The sequence below is a fragment of the Spermophilus citellus genome, assembly GCF_964194105.1.
Source record: "Spermophilus citellus genome assembly, chromosome: 1".
NCBI lineage: Eukaryota > Metazoa > Chordata > Mammalia > Rodentia > Sciuridae > Spermophilus > Spermophilus citellus.
Window position 1 is genome coordinate 268,901,053 of NC_138182.1, and position 18,667 is coordinate 268,919,719.

At 38.6% G+C, this 18,667-nt stretch overlaps 1 protein-coding gene across 1 annotated transcript in view; it reads right to left on the reverse strand.

The window, feature by feature from the left end:
- Positions 1–955: 955 nt before the first annotated feature.
- CPLANE1 (ciliogenesis and planar polarity effector complex subunit 1) overlaps positions 956–18,667 on the reverse strand; it is a 132,936-nt gene continuing 115,224 nt past the window's right edge. The window contains exons 54-56 of the mRNA XM_081301656.1: positions 4,615–4,698; positions 1,837–2,006; positions 956–1,416 (exon numbers count right to left, since the gene is read on the reverse strand). Coding sequence (XP_081157782.1) covers positions 1,249–1,416; positions 1,837–2,006; positions 4,615–4,698 — 422 coding nt within the window. The 3' untranslated portion in view covers positions 956–1,248. The remainder of the gene's footprint in view (positions 1,417–1,836; positions 2,007–4,614; positions 4,699–18,667) is intronic.

An 18,667-nucleotide genomic window follows, 5' to 3' on the forward strand; every position in this document is an offset into this window, starting at 1 on the left:
GATTCTTTTTTTTAATATTTATTTTTTAGTTATAGTTGGACACAATACCTTTATTTCACTTATTTATTTTTATGTGGTGCTGAGGATCAAACCCAGGGCCTCGTGCTTGCAAGGCGAGCGCCCTACCACTGAGCCACAACCCCAACCCAGGATTCTTTGATACTACATCAACAATCAACAAGTGGCTAAAGGGTCCTAGTTTTTAGTTAAAACCGAGTATAGTTCTAGAAACTAGTGGGCCTCTGCACCTTGGTTTTTACAAGGTTAAGATAAGCTTTTGAGAACAGGATTCACATTTTCTTTCCACCTAAAGCATCCATTCCTATTTCCTTCCTCCAAGAATGTAGGTTATAGGGCAGAAGACAGGTCTCTAGTACTACATGAAACCTGGCTTATTTACAAGTTCAAGATCCATGTGAAGTGGCCAAACATTATACAAGTAATTTAAGGATATGTTTTATTTTGGGTTTTGTTTTTGTTTACTGATACTAAAGGTTGAACTTAGGGGCACTTTATCACAGAGCTAATATCCCAGCCCTTTTTAAAAATATTTTTTTTTAGTTGTTGACAGACCTTTCTTTTACTTATTTATATATGGTGTTGAGAATCAAGCCCAGTGCCTCGCACATGCCAGGAAGTGTGCTACTGCTGAGCCCCAGCCCCAGCCCCAGCCCCTTTATTTTTAATTTTGAGACACAGTCTTACTAAGGCACAGGCTGCCCTTGAAATTGTGATCCTCCTGACTCAGCCTCTTGAGTAGCTGGAGTTATAGGCATGTGCCACGATGCCTGGCAAGGATAAGTTCTAAAATAGTGTTCATTACTGAGTTTTTCAGGCAAGACTAGCGATTTTCTTCTCAATGAAAGAATTTTTCCTATTAAGTTCACCACAGAAAGTTATTTCTCAGAACACAGAATGTAGTAAAGGAAGAGGCATGATATATTTTTACTGAAAGTAGTTTATTATGCAAACATGGCTTGAAAGGGTACTTATGTGTTTTTAAATGATGCCTAAACATAAGCCAAATGCAAAGACTTAGCACATCTATTATAAAAAGCCCTTATGAAGACAAAATTAGTGAGAAATGTTTATTTTCCCTCTTGAAATGACTAATCCAGGAGATAATATGGCTGTAGGTGGTAAACTCAGTTTGCTTCCTTCATTGTTCCTCTCCTAAACCCCCAAATCTTTCAGAAGCACTTTAATGAGTTGCTTGCTGGTGCTTGGAAACAGAATGATGTCCAGACTTTACAGGCCCATGGCCCAGTGGACGGACAGGCTCTTTTCCTCCACACTGGCCACCATATCTTCGATGGCATTCCAGTCAAGATTGCTGAGGATGCTGCCAGTGCTCTCAGACATGCTGTGCATGCCAGCCACCCCAAAATGAGGCTCAGGCTCTTCCTGTGACAAGTCCTGTAGAATCGAGAGGGAAGACAGTTGTGGTAGCAGAGTTGTCCTATCCATCAAAGAGCTGAAGGGAGTCAAGGCTGTAGTTGCCCAGCACACCCAGAATGACAGTGAGCTGGACGTCATCTGACACTTACCCTGGCACAAGATCTGAACAGTGAGCAGAATGGATTTTAATGCCTATGGTACAGTTATTTGTTCTCATGTTTGCTGTTTTGTAATGAAAAAGAAAATATAAACACTAGGAGAATTCTGAAAGAGAAATGCTGGAATACTAACCCACAAGGGTGGATGCCTTGAACGATTATCTCAAACTGACTTAAACAATCACTCAGTATCTCCACATCTCACAAAAAACAAACAATAGTAATAACAGTAACAAACACAGCGACTATCAGACAAACCCAACACTAGAATGGTGCTCACCTGCAAAAGGGAACCAGGAGTCTCATGAAGAATTCGGTGGATTTCAGGAGGTAACGTCCAGGGACTCATGATCTCCTCTCTCTCGTATTCTATATGCACCTGCGTTGTCTGAGGTGCAAGCCCAGCACATCTATGTTTTTTTGTATGCTGCAGACATGGAGCATGAGAGCCTTTGGAGGGAGAAGGACAAAACATATGTTGGAACTGATTCATCAATTCAATTGTTATTTTATTGTGATTTTACTGTCAAAGCCAAGACAGATAGATTTTACCTAACATTTGAATCACATGATCTGGAGTGGGTTCACTGTATAGTTCCAACGATTCCTGTCCTGTCAGTGTGTGTGATGGACCACCTCTTTTGATTTGAAGTGTAACGGTAATCTTTACGACAAGAACTTCTAGGGAGGAGATCACAGGTAGAACTGGGAAGAACTCAGAATTCAGAACACAGAGCCAGGCTTTGCTTGCCTCTGTGGACCCTAGGAACAGTTTCCTACTTGCATGTGCTCTAGCTGTCTGTGCATAGTCTGCGTTTGGGCACAAGCCCTAGGGTGAGCATGGTGGCAACACATTATTCTCTTCCTCATTACCACATATATCAATATTTGTGGAAACTTTCATCTCAGGGCCTGGGAGCAGCTTAGCAAACCCCTCGGACATCAGGCTCTAGAGGAGCTTGTCTTGACAGCACATTCTACCCCTCACCAAGGTGGCCTCCCGAAGAAACACCCGAGATGTGGAAATAAACCCAAGCCGCCCAGAGGCAGCCACGTGGCTCCCTGAAGGGAGGAAAACAAGGTAAGGGAATGATGAATTTTGGGCCCACATGGCCTTTTATGGCTCTATATGTGCTTGAAGCCAATATACTTCCAAGAAATAAGCCCAGAAACAATGACAGCACACAATCTGTCATTTAGTGTGGGCTAAGCACTCTACGAACATTTAGTCCCTTACCAGAGAGCCACGGGCTTGGTCTTCGGTTCCTCTTAACATCTACACTCTGCCCAGCTGATGTCCTCTAAGTTCCCTGGCTTTAAATATCACCTACACGCTGAAAATTCTCAAACCTAAACCTCCAGCCTCACAGAGTTTAAAACTGCTTTCTTGACATCTTCACTTAGATGGGCAATAAACATCTGAATCTTAATATGTCCAAACAAAAATTAATTTTTACCTCCAAAATTCCATCCCAGTTAATGCTCAGGTTAAAGTCCCATCATCCCTCATCCTTTCTTAAATACCACACCTATTCCATTCAGTACATCTTAATCTAGTCTATGTTCAAAATATATCCTGAATCTAGTGAATTTCCCCCATTTTCTGTATTTTAACGCTAGTCTATACAACCTTTCGTTCCTTGTTTACTTCTGTTTTTCTTCTCCTGCAGGTTCTAAAACAGAAAATGTTACCTACATGCTTAATTTCCTCCAGTGGAGCCTCATGAATCTAAAACTCCTTGTTTTAGTCTGTAGTATTTCACCTCTCCCCCCAACCATACCTCTGGCCATTTTTCCACACAGATCTTCTCTGTCATGCCAACTTTGTTTCTGTTTGGTGGCACTGAACTTGCTGTTCTCTTTGTAATTGTTTTGCTTTATGTTTACAAGATTTATCTCCTTATCATCATGCAAGATCTGTAGTTCAACATCACTATCTCAAAGAGATCTTTACCAACTCCAGCTAATATCAGCCCCACCTAAACAGCCACACTCTCCCTTCTGTGTCAAGGTGCACTTCATGACTAAAATGACGTCATGTGGTAGGAGCTCACTGGATGGTTGCTGAATTAATGTTCTTCATGACAATCCTTGGGGAAAGTGTTATTATCTCCATATCACTTGCTTAAGATGTGGAAGATGACCTACCCCAGACCTGAGTTAATGCATTAACTTTCTATTCCTTAGTGTGCAGTAGTACACTACTGAGAGAGGCCTTTAATGATAATTTTCATATCTGTGAGAAATGAATGGTCTACTTATTTTGGTCCCTAAGGCAGCAACTTTCCAAAAGTCTCTTCCTGGGGTGGCGAAGGAAGGGAGTAGGTAGGTAGCAATTCAAAAAGACCTAGCGGTTTTCTTTGAACTAGTCCCCTGAATCTGAAAGAGAAACTAAGTTAAATCACTTGGCAGCACCTGTGATTGCCACTTTAACTTCCAGTGTGAGAGCTTGTGATCTAGTTGAAAACAGTTTGGCTTTTTTTTTTTTTTTTTTTGCTAAAGTCTATTTTGGGATGCCACTGAAAGTTCCAAGTTAAGTATTTCAATAAATATCACTAAGGAATAAATATTGAAAACTCAATGAAAGAAAAAAATCTAGGGCTGGGGATGTGGCTCAAGCGGTAGCGCGCTCGCCTGGCATGCGTGCGGCCCGGGTTCGATCCTCAGCACCACATACCAACAAAGATGTTGTGTCCGCCGAGAACTAAAAAATAAATATTAAAAAAAAAAAAAGAGACAGACTGAAGAAACCAACAAGTGGAGGTAGGGTGCTGAGGCTGTTCCTTCAGGTACTCAGGATATGGCCAGATCAGTGAAGGCCATGAACACCCACCCCACCCCGTCTCCGCTACAACTGATTTGGTATCTAGACCTCTACTCTTGTTTTGTTAAATAATTATTGCCATCTAGAAAGAATAACAAAAGTTAAACCACTGCCGAGTCTGCTGAAATTAAGATTAACATTTTAAAATTAAGGCTAATATCCCTACATTTAGGATAAACTTTTACCTGCGGAGTCTCTATAGACCTTGAGAGATTAACAGTGGCTTTCTCTCACCTTGCATTACCCATGGATGGCTCTGTAATTTCCTTCTCTTCAGATCATAATGAGTTTCTCTAGGATTTATTCGGGATATCAAATCTTGAGATGAAAATACAATATGAGAAAAATTCTGTGAAACTGAGGATGTGAACTTTCAAAGGGAGGGCATTCCTGCTCCCAGTGTGAATAGTAAAAGCTTTATTTATTTTTACAACAAATTGTATTGTGTATATTTAAAGTATGTAACACATGTATATACACAAACATCTATATGGAGGTCTATACATGTGTGTGTGTGTGTGTGTGTACATGGACACACATATGTGTGTATATATGTGTGTGTATGTAAGATGGTTACTGTGGTGGAACAAATTAATATATCCATCTTGTCACATACTCACCAGTTCTTCCCCCTGACCCCTATGGCAGGAATGACTACAATCTATTCATTTAGCAAAAATCGTGAATGAAATGTACTACTATTAACTACAGTCCTCATTTTGTATACTGGGTCTTTGGACTTGTTCATCCTACATACCTGGTATTTTGTACCCTCTGACCTACACTGTCGCATTTCCTAGCCCTCCTCAGAAACGACTATGTCTATATATGTTTGACACCTTCCCTTTTCTTTTAGAGTCCACATGTGAGAACATGCAATGATTTTCTTTCTGTGTCTGGCCTATCTCACTTAGCATGTCCTCCAGGTCCATCCATGTGGAAAATGGCAGGATCTCTTCTTCTTTTAAGGCTGATAATATTCCATCATGTGTATATATAGCAATCCCTCCTTATCTGCAGTTTTTTGTTCTATAGTTTCAGCTACCCTCAGTCAACTATGGTCTTAAAATATTAAATGAAAAATTCTAGTACACAAGTTTTAAACTGTGTGCTCTTCTTCATAGCATGATGAAATCTTGTGTCGTCTTGTTCCATCCTGCTTGGGACATGAATCATCCCTTTGTCCACTGTATCCATGCTGTATATGCTAACCACCAAATAGTTACTCAGCAATCTTCTTGTCAGATTGCCTGTCATAGTATTGTAGTGCTTGTGTTCAAGAAGCTCTTCATTTTACTTAATAATGATCCTAAAGTGCAACAATGATGATGATGGCAATTTGGATTATTAAAATAGTCAAGTGCTTCCTTTAAGTGAAAAGGTCAAGTTCTTGACATAAAAAGGGAATTTTAAAAACCCCATATGCTGATGTTGATAATATATAGAGTAAGAATGAATCTTCTATGAAATTGTGAGAAAGGAAAAAGAAAAATTTGCTGGTTTAGCTGTCACACCACAAACTGCAAAGTGTACAGTCACAGTAAATGAGAAGCACCTGATTAAGATGGAAAAGGCATTAAGCTTTATCATATGTATGTATGTATATGAAAAAAAAGAGTATGTATAAGATTTGGTTCTATCTACAACTTCATGCATTCATTGAGGGTCTTGAATTTTATCTACCTTAGATAAGAGTAGATGCATTCATTTCTTGATGAACACCTAGGTTGTTTCCGGATCTTGGCTATTATGCATAATGCTGCAATGAATGTTGGGAGTGTAAAATCTTTACGGGGTACTGATTTAATACTTGGTCATTGGGCAGCTCTATTTTCAATTTCTTTAGAAAATTCTATATTGATTCCATAATGATTGCACCAACCTACATTTCTACCTACAGCATACAAGGGTTCCAAAAACTTGGAGTAAATAATACTTATTCTAAAAACTCCTAGTTTTGATCCAGTTTGAAGTCCCCTGATATGTTTGCCATTGAGAGAATGATAGAAAAAGGAAGACCTTGTCTACTCTAAACATCACTGGGTTCAAAATTACCCTAAGACAAAGCAGAAACACCCTCAAAAAGGACTATGTACCATATAAATATAGCGCCTCTGTTTTTTTTAAAAAAACTATTAAAAGTATCAGTTTCACATGCTTATAAGTATTTTAAAATATTCATATGTATATTCTTTTGTTATACTATGATTGAACCCAGGGGTGCTCTACCACTGAGCTACATCTCCAACATTTTTAATTTTTATTTCTTAATTTTGTGACAGGGTCTTGCTAAGTTGCCCCGATTGGCCTCAAATTTGGGATCCTCCTGCCTCAATCTCCCAAACTGCTGGAATTACAGATGTGTACCACTGCACCCGGCTCATAGTGTTTTGATTTGCATTTCCTCGATGATTGAGCACCTTTTCATGTTCCTGTTGGCCATTTTTATATCATATTTGGAGAAATGTATAATCAAGTCCTTTGCCCATTTCTTCAGATTATGTTTTCATGGCCTGAAGATATGGCTTAGTGGTAGAGCATTTGCCTAGCATGCAAGAGAAGCTGGGTTCAATCTCAAGTACTGTTTTAAAAAAAATCTGATTATATGTTTCCTTACTATTGAGTTGTGTGAGTTCTTTATAAATCTTGGATATTAATTCCCTGATATATGGTTTGTTTGCAAATATTTTCCCCCAAAACTGTAGGTTGCCTTTTCACTTTGTTGACGGTTTCTTTGCTGTGTGGAGGTTTTTTGGTGTAATACTCAAGGCCAATGTCAACTTTTCCATTTTCTTCTATGAATTTATGATTTTAGGTTTTTTACTTAAGTCTTTGATCCACTTTGAGTCATGGATGGTGTAAGAGAAGGGTGTGCTATAGTTTGGATCTTGAATGTCCCCCAGGACTGGTGCTGAAGGCCTAGTCCTCACCTCATGATACAAGAGGGAGGTGTCAGAACCTTAGGAAGTACAGCCTAGTGGGAGGAAGTTAATTTGAGGGCATCTCTGCCAGGTGGCACTGTGACCCTGGCCCCGTCCTGAGGTACGCAGCTTCCTCTGCCATAAGCTCCCACTGTGACAGAGTACACTCCCCACACAGAGGCAGTGGGACCAAGCAAAGGTGGATGGAGACTTCTGAATCCATGAGCCAAAAACAGCCCTTTTTTCTTTATGCATATTTTGTCACAATGACAAAAAGCTAACATGGAATATTGGTACTGAAAAGTAGGGCCACCACTGGACTATAACTGATGATGTGGTTCAGAATTGGTTCATGGGAAGAGTTTGGAAAAGTTTGGAGGAGGAGGTCAGAGAATGCCTAGAATGCTGTAAGCAGAGCTTAATGGGTGGCTCTGGTGGGTCTAGAATGCTGAGAGGAAAGTGGACAGTAAAGTTTAGACTCACAAGGTTTCAGATGGGTATGAGGACTCTTGGAAACTGAACTGGGTGCCACCAATGTTACATCATAAAGAATTTCAGTTCCTTTTGTCCCCACCCTAAGATCTGATGTGAGGCTGAACTTAAGGAGGCTGATGGCTGAGGAATTTTCAAGGTAGCAAATCCTTTAGGCAGCAGCTTGGGTTTTGATGGCTACTTTTAGCCAGATTGATAGTGAGAACTGGAAGCAAACAACAAAGAGATGAAAAACTTGCAGGTTGGTGAGAAAAGCAACATGTTTACAGTTGCAGCCAAGGAGGGCATGGAGATTAGCACACCTAAAAAGAACCAAGAGCATTTTGCACCAAGATAACAGGAAAATGCTTTGTGGGCTCCTCAGGAATTGGCAGGACCTCTCCCATCAGACCCCACACATCACACTGCATATCATAATATCACAGGCTTAATAGTGTAAAAGTAAACTCACTTCAAAGCCAGTGCAGTGCCTCCTGCCAGAATGCCCAGTTAACTGGGAGGTTGAGGCAGGAGGATTGCAAGTTTGAGGTCAACTTGACAACTTAGTGAGACCTTGTCTCAAAATTGAGGACAGACAGCATGTGGCAGGTTGAGTCCCTGCAAGTAGCCTCTGACAGACTGATGAATAATGAAGCTGTTACTGTGAAGCCAGAGCTGCAATGGGACCCCAGGAAGTTGTGTTGTGAGAAACATAAAATGCCTTGCAAGGGAAGATGCAGGCAGGGAGCACAGCAAGTCCGAGACAGTGGGCTGCAACCAGCGATACGCATTTGCAACTTACTTCATGCCATTGTGTGCCCTGTATGTCAGACATGGAGCTTTAAGATTTAATATTTGCCCTGATGGGTTTGTTTTGCTTTGCTCTGAGTCTTCCTTATTATTTTACTATTCTCTCATCAAGAATGGAAATGTTCCTGTAGTGTGCTTTTTTTAAGTCCTTTGAATATAGACCAAGGAGAGGGATAGCTGGGTCGAATGGTGGTTCCATTCCCTATTTTCCAAGGAATCTCCATACTGCTTTCCATATTGGTTGCACCAATTTGCAGTCCCACCAGCAGTGTATGAGTGTGCCTTTTTCCCTACATCCTCGCCAATACTTACTGTTGTTTGTCTTCATAATAGCTGCCATTCTGACTGGAGTGATTTTGATTTGTATGTCTCTAATTGCTAGTGATGATGAACAAAATTTTTTCATGTGTTTGTTGATTGATTTTATATCATCTTCTGAGAAGTGTCTGTTCAGGTCCTTGACCCATTTGTTGATTGGGTTATTTGGTTTTTTGGTGCTTAGCTTTTTTGAGTTCTTTATATAACCTAGTGATTACTGCTCTATCTGATGTGTGAAGGGTAAAAATCTGCTCCCAGGATGTAGGCTCTGTATTCACCTCACAGATTGTTTCTTTTGCTGAGAAGAAACTTTTTAGCTTGATTTCATCCCATTTATTGATTCTTGATTTTTTTTAATATTTATTTTTCATTTATCAGTGGACACAACATCTTTGTTTGTATGTGGTGCTGAGGATCGAACCCGGGCCGCACGCATGCCAGACGGGCACGCTACCGCTTGAGCCACAGCCCCAGCCCTGATTCTTGATTTTAATTCTTGTGCCAAAGGAGTCTTATTAAGGAAGTTGGGGCATAATCCCACATGATGAAGATTAGGGCCTACTTTTTCTTCTATTAGATGTAGGGTCTCTGATTGTATTCTTAAGTCCTTGATCCATTTTGAGTTGAGTTTTGTGCAGGGTGAGAGATAGGGGTTTAATTTCATTTTGTTGCATATGGATTTCCATTTTTCCCAGCACCATTTGTTGAAGATGCTATTTTTTTCTCCAGTGCATGTTTTTGGCACCTTGTCTAATATAATTGTAGTTTTGTGGGTTAGTCTCTGTGTCTTCTATTCTGTACCATTGGTCTACCAGCCTGTTTTGGTGCCAATACCATGCTGTTTTTGTTACTATCGCTCTGTAGGATAGTTTAAGATCTGGTATAGCGATGCCACCTGCTTCACTCTTTCTGCTAAGAATTGCTTTAGCTATTCTGGGTCTCTTATTTTTCCAGATGAATTTCATGATTCCTTTTTCTACTCACATGAGGAATGTCATTGGAATTTTGATCAGAACTGCATTAAATCTGTATAGTGCTTTTGGAAGTATGGTCATAATATTAATTCTGCCTATCCAAGAGCAAGGTAGATCTTTCTATCTTCTAAGGTCTTCTTTGACTTCTTTCTTTAGAGTTCTACAATTTTCATCATATAGATCTTTCACCTCTTTCATTAAGTTGATTCCCAAGTTTTTTTTTTTTTTTTTGAGGCTATTGAAAATGGGGTAGTTTTCCTCATTTCCTTTTCTGAGGATTTGTCACTGATATACAGAAATGCTTTTGATTTATGGGTGTTGGTTTTAAATCCTGCTACTTTGCTGAATTCATTTATTAATTCTAGAAGTTTTTTGGTGGAATTTTTAGGGTCTTCTAGGCATACTACAGGGACACAGCCTTTATAGCAGCACAATTCACAATAGCTAAATTGTGGAACCAACCTAGATGCCCTTCGATGGATGAATGGATTTTTTTTAAAAAAACTGGCATATATACACAATGGAATTTTACTCAGCAATAAAAGAGAATAAAATCATGGCATTTGCAGGCAAATGGATGGAGTTGGAGAAGATAATGCTAAGTGAAGTTAGCCAATCCCAAAAAGCCAAATGCTGAATATTTTCTTTGATATAAGGAGGACGATTCATAGTGGGATAGGGAGAGGGATCATGGGAGAAATAGACGAACTCTAGATAGGGCAGAGGGGTGGGAAGGGAAAAGAGGGAACATGGGGTAATTAATGATGGTGGAATGTGATGATCATTATTATCCAAAGTACATGTATGAAAACATGAATTGGTGTGAATATACCATGTATACAACCAGAGATATGAAAAATTGTGCTCTATATATGTAATAAGAATTGTAATGCATTTCGCTGTTATATATAAATAAAAAAAGAAAAAAATGAACAACAACAAAAAAATAAAGGAAATGTTTACCCCATTCCATTGTATTTTGGAAATATATAACTTGCTTTTTATGTTTTTAAACTTTTTCCATATTTTTATTGGTGCAATACAATTAAAAATAATGGTGAGCTTTGTTATTATATGTTCATACCTGCACATGATATAACATTATAATTTGGCTAACATCATTCCCCAGAATTTCCCCTTTCTTGTACTGATCTACCTTTGATTTTCATGAGATCCCACTATCATCTTTTTTACTTTTTCCTCTTTCACATATGAAAGAAAACATGACCCTTGACTTTCTGAGTTTGACTTTTTATTGAACATAATGTTTTCAAGTTTCATCAATCCTCCTGCAAATGACACAATTTCATCCTTCCTTATGGCTAAATAAAACTCCATTGTGTATATATACTACATTTACTTTTTTTTTTCTTTTTTCCTTCTTCTGCTTTTTATTTTTATGGGATTTCTCAGCTCAGTTTGCCTTAAAATCTCACAAAACTATGGACTTGGACTTTTAAAATGCATTTTAACTTAGGTTTTGTTTTTTTTTTCTTTTTGAGAAAGGGTCCTGCTGTGTTAGCCAGGCTTGTCTCAAACTCCTGAGCTCAAAAATCCCCCCACCTCAGACACCCAAGTGCTGGAATCACAGGTACGTACCACCCACCACATGTGGCTTGGACTTAGACTTCTGAAAAATGCTGGAGCTATTCAGAATTTGGGGACTCTAGCAAGATAAAGTGCGTGCATTTTGCATTGTGAGGTGGACATGAGCCTCTGGGGCCAGGGATGGAAGGACACAGTTTTGAGTCTTTACTGTCCCCAGAAGGCCCACCTACTGTAGGCTGGCTCCTGACCCTGTGGCACCAGTAGGAGGCAGTGGAGTCTTAGGTGATGGGGCCTAAAAGGAGAAAGCAAGGAAGTCCGGTCATTGGAAGCATCATGGAGAAATGGGGACCTGGTCCCTTCTTCTCTTTCACTCCTAGTTTCCATGAGGCATACAGCTTCCCCCCACCCCAGGTGCTTCGGCCATGAATGACTGCCTCAGAATAGGCCCAAAGCAACGGGGACAAACAACTGTGAAATGAAATCTCTGAACCGTAAGCCAAAATAAAATTTTCCTTCTTATAAGTTGAGTATCTCAAATATTTTCACAGTGGTAGAAAGAAAGGACTAACACAGGGTCCGATTTCTTTTGAGTGTGGAAATCTTGTTTTCCAAGTATTATTTCCCGAAGAGACCATCCTTTCCACATTGTATCTCTCTGGTTCCCTTGTTGAAAATTAGTCTGCCATATATGTTTGGATGTATTTATGAATTTTCTCTTCTGCTTCACTGGTCTGTGTGTCTGTTTTTATGTCACTACCATTCTGTTTTGGTTACTATAGTTTTCTAATATAATTTTATTTATTTTGTGGTGCTGAGGATTGAACCCAGGCCTTCATACATGCTCAGCAAGTGTTCTGTACCCAAGCTACACACTCAGCCCACAATGTATTCTATTTTTAAATCAGGAATGTGAGGCTTCCCATTTTGGTTTTTGCCCAGAATTGCTTTTGGCTACTTTTTGTAGTTCCATACAAATTTTACAATTGTATTTTCATTTCTGATAGGGATTTGCATTGAATCTAGATATTGCTTTTGATAGGGACTGTATTGAATCTATATCTTGTGTTAGGTACTATGGACATTTTTACAACATTGTTTAATCTATAAGCCTGAAATATCTAGACTTTTTTGGGTATCTTTTATAATTTCTTTCATCGGTATTTAACAGTTTTCAGTGTACAGGTCTTTCATCTCCTTGGTTAGATTCATTCTTTAAGAGTTTTTTTAATGCTATCGAAAGCAAACTTTTATTTTATTTGTGGTCCTGGGGATCCAACCTAGGGCCTCATTATTGCATGGCAGGCACTACCACTGAGCTATATCCTCAGCCCCTGAAACTGTTTCCTTGATTCATTTTTTGGCTAGTCATTGTTTGTATATAGGGATGCAATGAATTTCTGTATGCTGATTTTATATCCTAAAACTACTCAGTTCATTTGTTAGACCCAAGTTTTTATTTAGTGGAGTCTTAGAGGTTTTCTACATATGGAATTATGTATACTTCTTCCTTTCTGATTTGGATGCCTTATTAGCAAGAGTTGTCTTAAATAGAAGAGTTGAAGGCATGTTCTTGGGGCTGGGGATGTGGCTCAAGCGGTAGCGCGCTCGCCTGGCATGCGTGCGGCCCGGGTTCGATCCTCAGCACCACATACCAACAAAAGATGTTGTGTCCGCCGATAACTGAAAAAATAAATATTAGAAGAAAAAAAAAGAGAGAGCATGTTCTTACTTTTACCAGATCTTGGAGGAAAAGCTTTCAGTTTCTCCACAAATCAATCATGCTAATCTAACTGTGAGGGATTTTTATAATAGCCTTCATTAAATTGAGGATGTTTTCTTGTATTCCTAGAATGTAAACAAGTTTTTATCAAAAAAAGATGTTGAATTTTTCAAATGTTTTTCCTGTGTCAGCTGATATGATCACATCTTTCAATCTGTTAATATGATATATCACACTACTTGATCTGTGTATGCTAAAATAGCCTTGCATGCAGGGATAAATCCATCTTGATAGAGATGTATAATTTTTTTGGTGTATTGTTGAATTTTATTTGCTAATATTTTATTGACAAATGTTGCATGAATGTTTATGAGTGATATTGGCCTGTAGTTCCCTTGTACTTCCTTTGTCTGGCTTAGGCTGACAAAGGATGCTGGCTTAGGATGCTGGCTTCACAAATGTGTCAGGAAGTATTTTCTCTAGATCTATTCTTGGAAGAGTTTATTATGTATTAATATTAATTCTTCTTTGAAAGTTTGACAGAATTCAACTGTAATGCCATCTAGTTCTAGATTTTTCTGTGTTAGAAATTTTCTGTGTTTCAAATTACTACTTCTATCTTTTGGCTTGTTATTGGTTATTTCAGGCTTCCTATTTATTTCTTCCTGACTCAATTTTTGTTTTTTTGTACCAGGGATTGAACTCAACGAGCACTTGACAGCTAAGCCACATCCCCAGCCCTATTTTGTATTTTATTTAGAGACAGGGTCTCACTGAGTTGTTTAGCATCTGGCTTTTACTGAAGCTGACTTTGAAACTTTGATCCTCCTGTATCAGACTCCAGAGCTGCTGGGAATACAGGTGTGCGCACCACTGTGCCTGGCCCTGACTCAACTTTGATAGGTTGCATTTTTCTAGAAATTTATCCACTTTCCTCTGTTATCAAATTTATTGCTGTAAAATTGTTCACAAGTCTTTCATGACCCTTTTTATTTGAGGTGTCACGTTTCCAGTTTTGTTCCTTACCTTACATATTTGAGTCTTTTCTTAGTCCAGCTAAAAGTCTATCAACTCTATTTTTTCAAAAACCAGCTTAGTTTTATTATTTTCCCATGTTATTTTTTTATTCTCTATTTCTATTCTGATATTTATTATTTCCTTTGTTCTGCTAAACTTGAGTTTGTTTCTCTTTTTCTCACTCCTTGAGGTGTAATGTTAGGTTAATTAATTGGGATCTTTCATATTTTTTAATGTAGGCATTTATTGCAATAAAATTTTCCATTAGAACTGCTTTTGCTGCATCCTATAGATTTTAGTATGTTGTGTTTCCATTTTCTTTTGAAGATACTATTAATTTTTCTTTTATTTTCTTCTTTGATCCATAGTTATTCAGGAGCATTTTAATTTCTACATATTTGTGAATTTTCCAAAATTCTTCCTATTTTTGATATTCAGTTTCATTCTAGTGTGGTAAAGACAAATCCTCTGAGAAGGAAATGAGGAAAACTACCCCATTCACAATAACCGCAAAAAAAAAAAAAAATACTTGGGAATAAACTTAACGAAAGAGGTGAAAGATCTATACGATGAAAACTACAGAACCCTAAAGAGAGAAATCAAAGAAGACCTTAGAAGATGGAAAGATCTACCTTGCTCTTGGATAGGCAGAATTAATATTATCAAAATTACCATACCTCCAAAAGCACTATATAAATTTAATGCAATTCCAATCAAAATTCCAATGATATTCCTCATAGAAATTTAAAAAAAGCAATCATGAAATTCATCTGGAAAAATAAGAGACCCAGAATAGCTAAAGCAATCCTTAGCAGGAAGAGTGAAGCAGGTGGCATCATTACACCAGACCTTATACTATACTACAGAGCAATAGTAACAAAAACAGCATGGTATTGGCACCAAAACAGACTGGTAGACCAATGGTACAGAATAGAGGACACAGAGACTAACCCATAAAACTACAATTATCTTATATTAGACAAAGGTGCCAAAAACATGAACTGGAGAAAAGATAGCCTCTTCAACAAATGGTGCTGGGAAAACTGAAAATCCATATGTAACAAAATGAAATTAAATCCCTATCTCTCACCATGCACAAAACTTAACTCAAAATGGATCAAGGACCTAGGAATCTGCATCTAATAGAAGAAAAAGTAGGCCCTAATCTTCATCATGTAGGATTATGCCCCAACTTCCTTAATAGGACTCCTATAGCGCAAGAATTAAAATCAAGAATCAATAAGTGGGATGAAATCAAACTAAAAAGTTTTCTATCAGCAAAAGAAACAATCTGTGAGGTGAATACAGAGCCTACATCTTGGGAGCAAATTTTTACCCCTCACACATCACATAGAGCACTAATCACTAGGGTATATAAAGAACTCAAAAAGCTAAGCACCAAAAATAAACCAAATAACCCAATCAACAAATGGGCCAAGGACCTGAACTGACGCTTCTCAGAAGATGATATACAATCAATCAACAAATATATGAAAAAATGTTCATCATGTCTAGCAATCAGAGAAATGCAAATCAAAACTACTCAAAGATATCATCTCACTCCAGTCGGACTGGCAGCTATTATGAAGACAAACAACAACAACTGTTGGTGAGGATGTGGGGTGGGACTGCAAATTGGTGCAGCCAATATGGAAAGCAGTATGGAGATTCCTTGGAAATCTGGGAATGGAACCACCACCATTTGACCCAGCTATCTCTCTCCTTGGTGTATACCCAAAGGACTTAAAAACAGCATACTACAGGGACACAGCCACATCAAGATTTATTGCAGCACAATTCACAATAGCTAAACCTTGGAGCCAACCTAGATGCCCTTCAGTGGATGAATGGGTAAAAATAATGTGGCATATATACACAATGGAATTTTACTCAGCAATAAAAGAGAATAAAATCATGGCATTTTCAGGTAAATGGATGGCGTTGGAGAAGATAATGCTAAGAGAAGTTAGCCAATCCCCAAAAAACAAATGCCGAATGTTTTCTCCATATGAGGAGGCTGACTCATAGTGGGGTAGGAAGGGGGAGCATGAGAGGATTAGATGAATTCTAGTTAGGGATGAGGGGTGAGAGGGAAAGGGAGAGGGTAGGGGATTATCAAGGATGGTGGAATGTGATGGACATCATTATCCAAAGTACATGTATGAATGCTAAGAGCCACAAGCAAATATACGATGTATGGCACCTTTGGTTGTAAAGTGACGCCAGCTAGCCACTGAGATGATTATGTTAAGATTTACATTCATATGGAAATCGGACTCCCGCTGTTCACCTTGGCCTGCTACCGGATTCATGTTACGGGACTCATGGAGAGTTCCCATTGGTTGGGGAAGGATAGTAGGAGGGAATTCCGGGGGAGGTGGGGGGGGGGACCCCCGGTTCAGGGGACGCGCGGTTCCCGTGGAGCCCCGCGTGGGAGGACCGGGTTTGGCTTGCCAGCGCCTACAGAGTATTGGCGGCCTTTTCAAAATAAAGTTTTGTTCCTGCTTGAGTGGCTCGTGATTCTGTGCCCAGCCAAGACTGCGGCATATGAAGACACGAATTGTGTGTCAACCTACTTTACATACAAACAGAGATATGAAAAATTATGGTATACATGTGTAATAAGAACTGTAATGCAAAAAAAAGTACATGTATAAAAATATAAATTGGCGTGAACATACTTTATATACAAAGATATGAAAAATTTTACTCTATATGTGTAATAAGAATTGTAATGCATTCCGCTGTCGTGTATTTAAAAAAATAAAACATGCTATGAGTTAAGGATGTCTCAATGGAAGAGCAATTGCTCAGCGCGTACAAAGCCCTGGGTTCAAATCCCAGCACTTCCCCCACTAAAAATCAAAACAAAACAAAAATGAAACTCTTGATTTTAATTTGTCAAGACTTGTTTTGTGGCCTACAATATAGTCCATGTATCTTGGAGAATGTTCCATGTACACTAGAGAAGAATGTGTATTCTGCTGTTGTTGAATGGAAGGTTCTGTATGTATTTGGTCCACTTTATCTAAAGTGCTATCAATTTCTGCTGATATGCATTAGTATTGGCTTAATGTATCTGGGTTCTCCAATGTTATATGCATATATATTTATAACTGTTATGTCTTCTTGATGAGTCCTTTATCGTTAAGTAATGACCTTCGTTTTTTGTGAAAGTTTCTGACTTAAAGAGAAATGTAATTTGATCTACATATAGTTACCCTTTCTCTCTTTTGTTACCATTTGCATAGAGTGTCTTCTTCTGTTCCTTCACTTTTGGTCTATATGTGTCAGTAAAAGCTTTCCAAGGTGAAGAAACCCAATAGTGGAAATCAGGCCAGCAAATACATTCTTTCTCTAATGGAGAGTGGGAAACGACACTCACTTTCTTTGAACAAATTGCCAAACAATACCTGAAAAATCTAAAACCGAATGATAAACCTAAACCCATTACTTCTTCCACTCCTAAAAATAAAATCTTACTCCCTAGTGGCATATATCTGTAATCAAAGCTATTTAGATGGCCGAGCAGGAGTATTGCAAATTCAAGGCCAGCAAGACAACTTAGTGAGATCCTATCAGGATCTGGGAATGTAGCATAGTCGGACACTTGCCTCAGACACACAAGGTACTGAGTTCAGTCTCCAGCATTGCAAAGCACAAACAAACTAAAAATCTTGTTTCTTTTGCCGTACTTGTGTCAATTAGTGGGTCACAGTCTAGTCAGCACTCAAGCCAGAAACCCAGAGTTATACTCATTTTTTTTTCTCTCAGAGGTAGGCTACCGCTGGACAATGATCAAATAGCTCATGCACAAATACCTCATCTCTGAAGCTTTCATAAAAATACAATATAAACAGGGCACAGTTGCACACTCCTGTAATCCCAGATACCTGGGAGGCTGAGGCAACATGATCACAAGTTTGAGGCCAGTCTTGGCAACTTAGATCCTGTCTCAAATTTTTAAAAAATAAGAAATGTTGAAGATGTACCTTACTGGTACTAGATTCAATCCCTAGTAAAACACACACACACACACACACACACACACACATACACACAAATTTACATATAATTTCCACTGCTTTTAAGGACAACATTGGGGACATTTTATCTGATGTACTAAACATTGTTAGATAGTTGCTTAGAAAATAATTTAAAAATTACCAATGGGCTGGGGATGTAGCTCAGTTAGTAGAGTGCTTGCTCGCATGTACAAGGCCCTGGGTTCAATCCCTAGCACACACACCCAAAAAGATTACGGAGTACTCTAAACTAGAAAATATTCTATAAAAGATTAAAATAAGAAACTGAAAGAAAAAAACATCTAGCCTGGGATTATAAAATTAAAAGCACAGGAAATTAGGCTACTAGGATTCAAAGTGATCCTCATAACTAAAAAGCTTAGATTTTAATGCATTCATGTGGAAATAATGGGAAAAGAATCAAATAGAACATTGAGAAAATACAGCCATTCACATTAAGAACTTGATGAATGAGTTGAACAT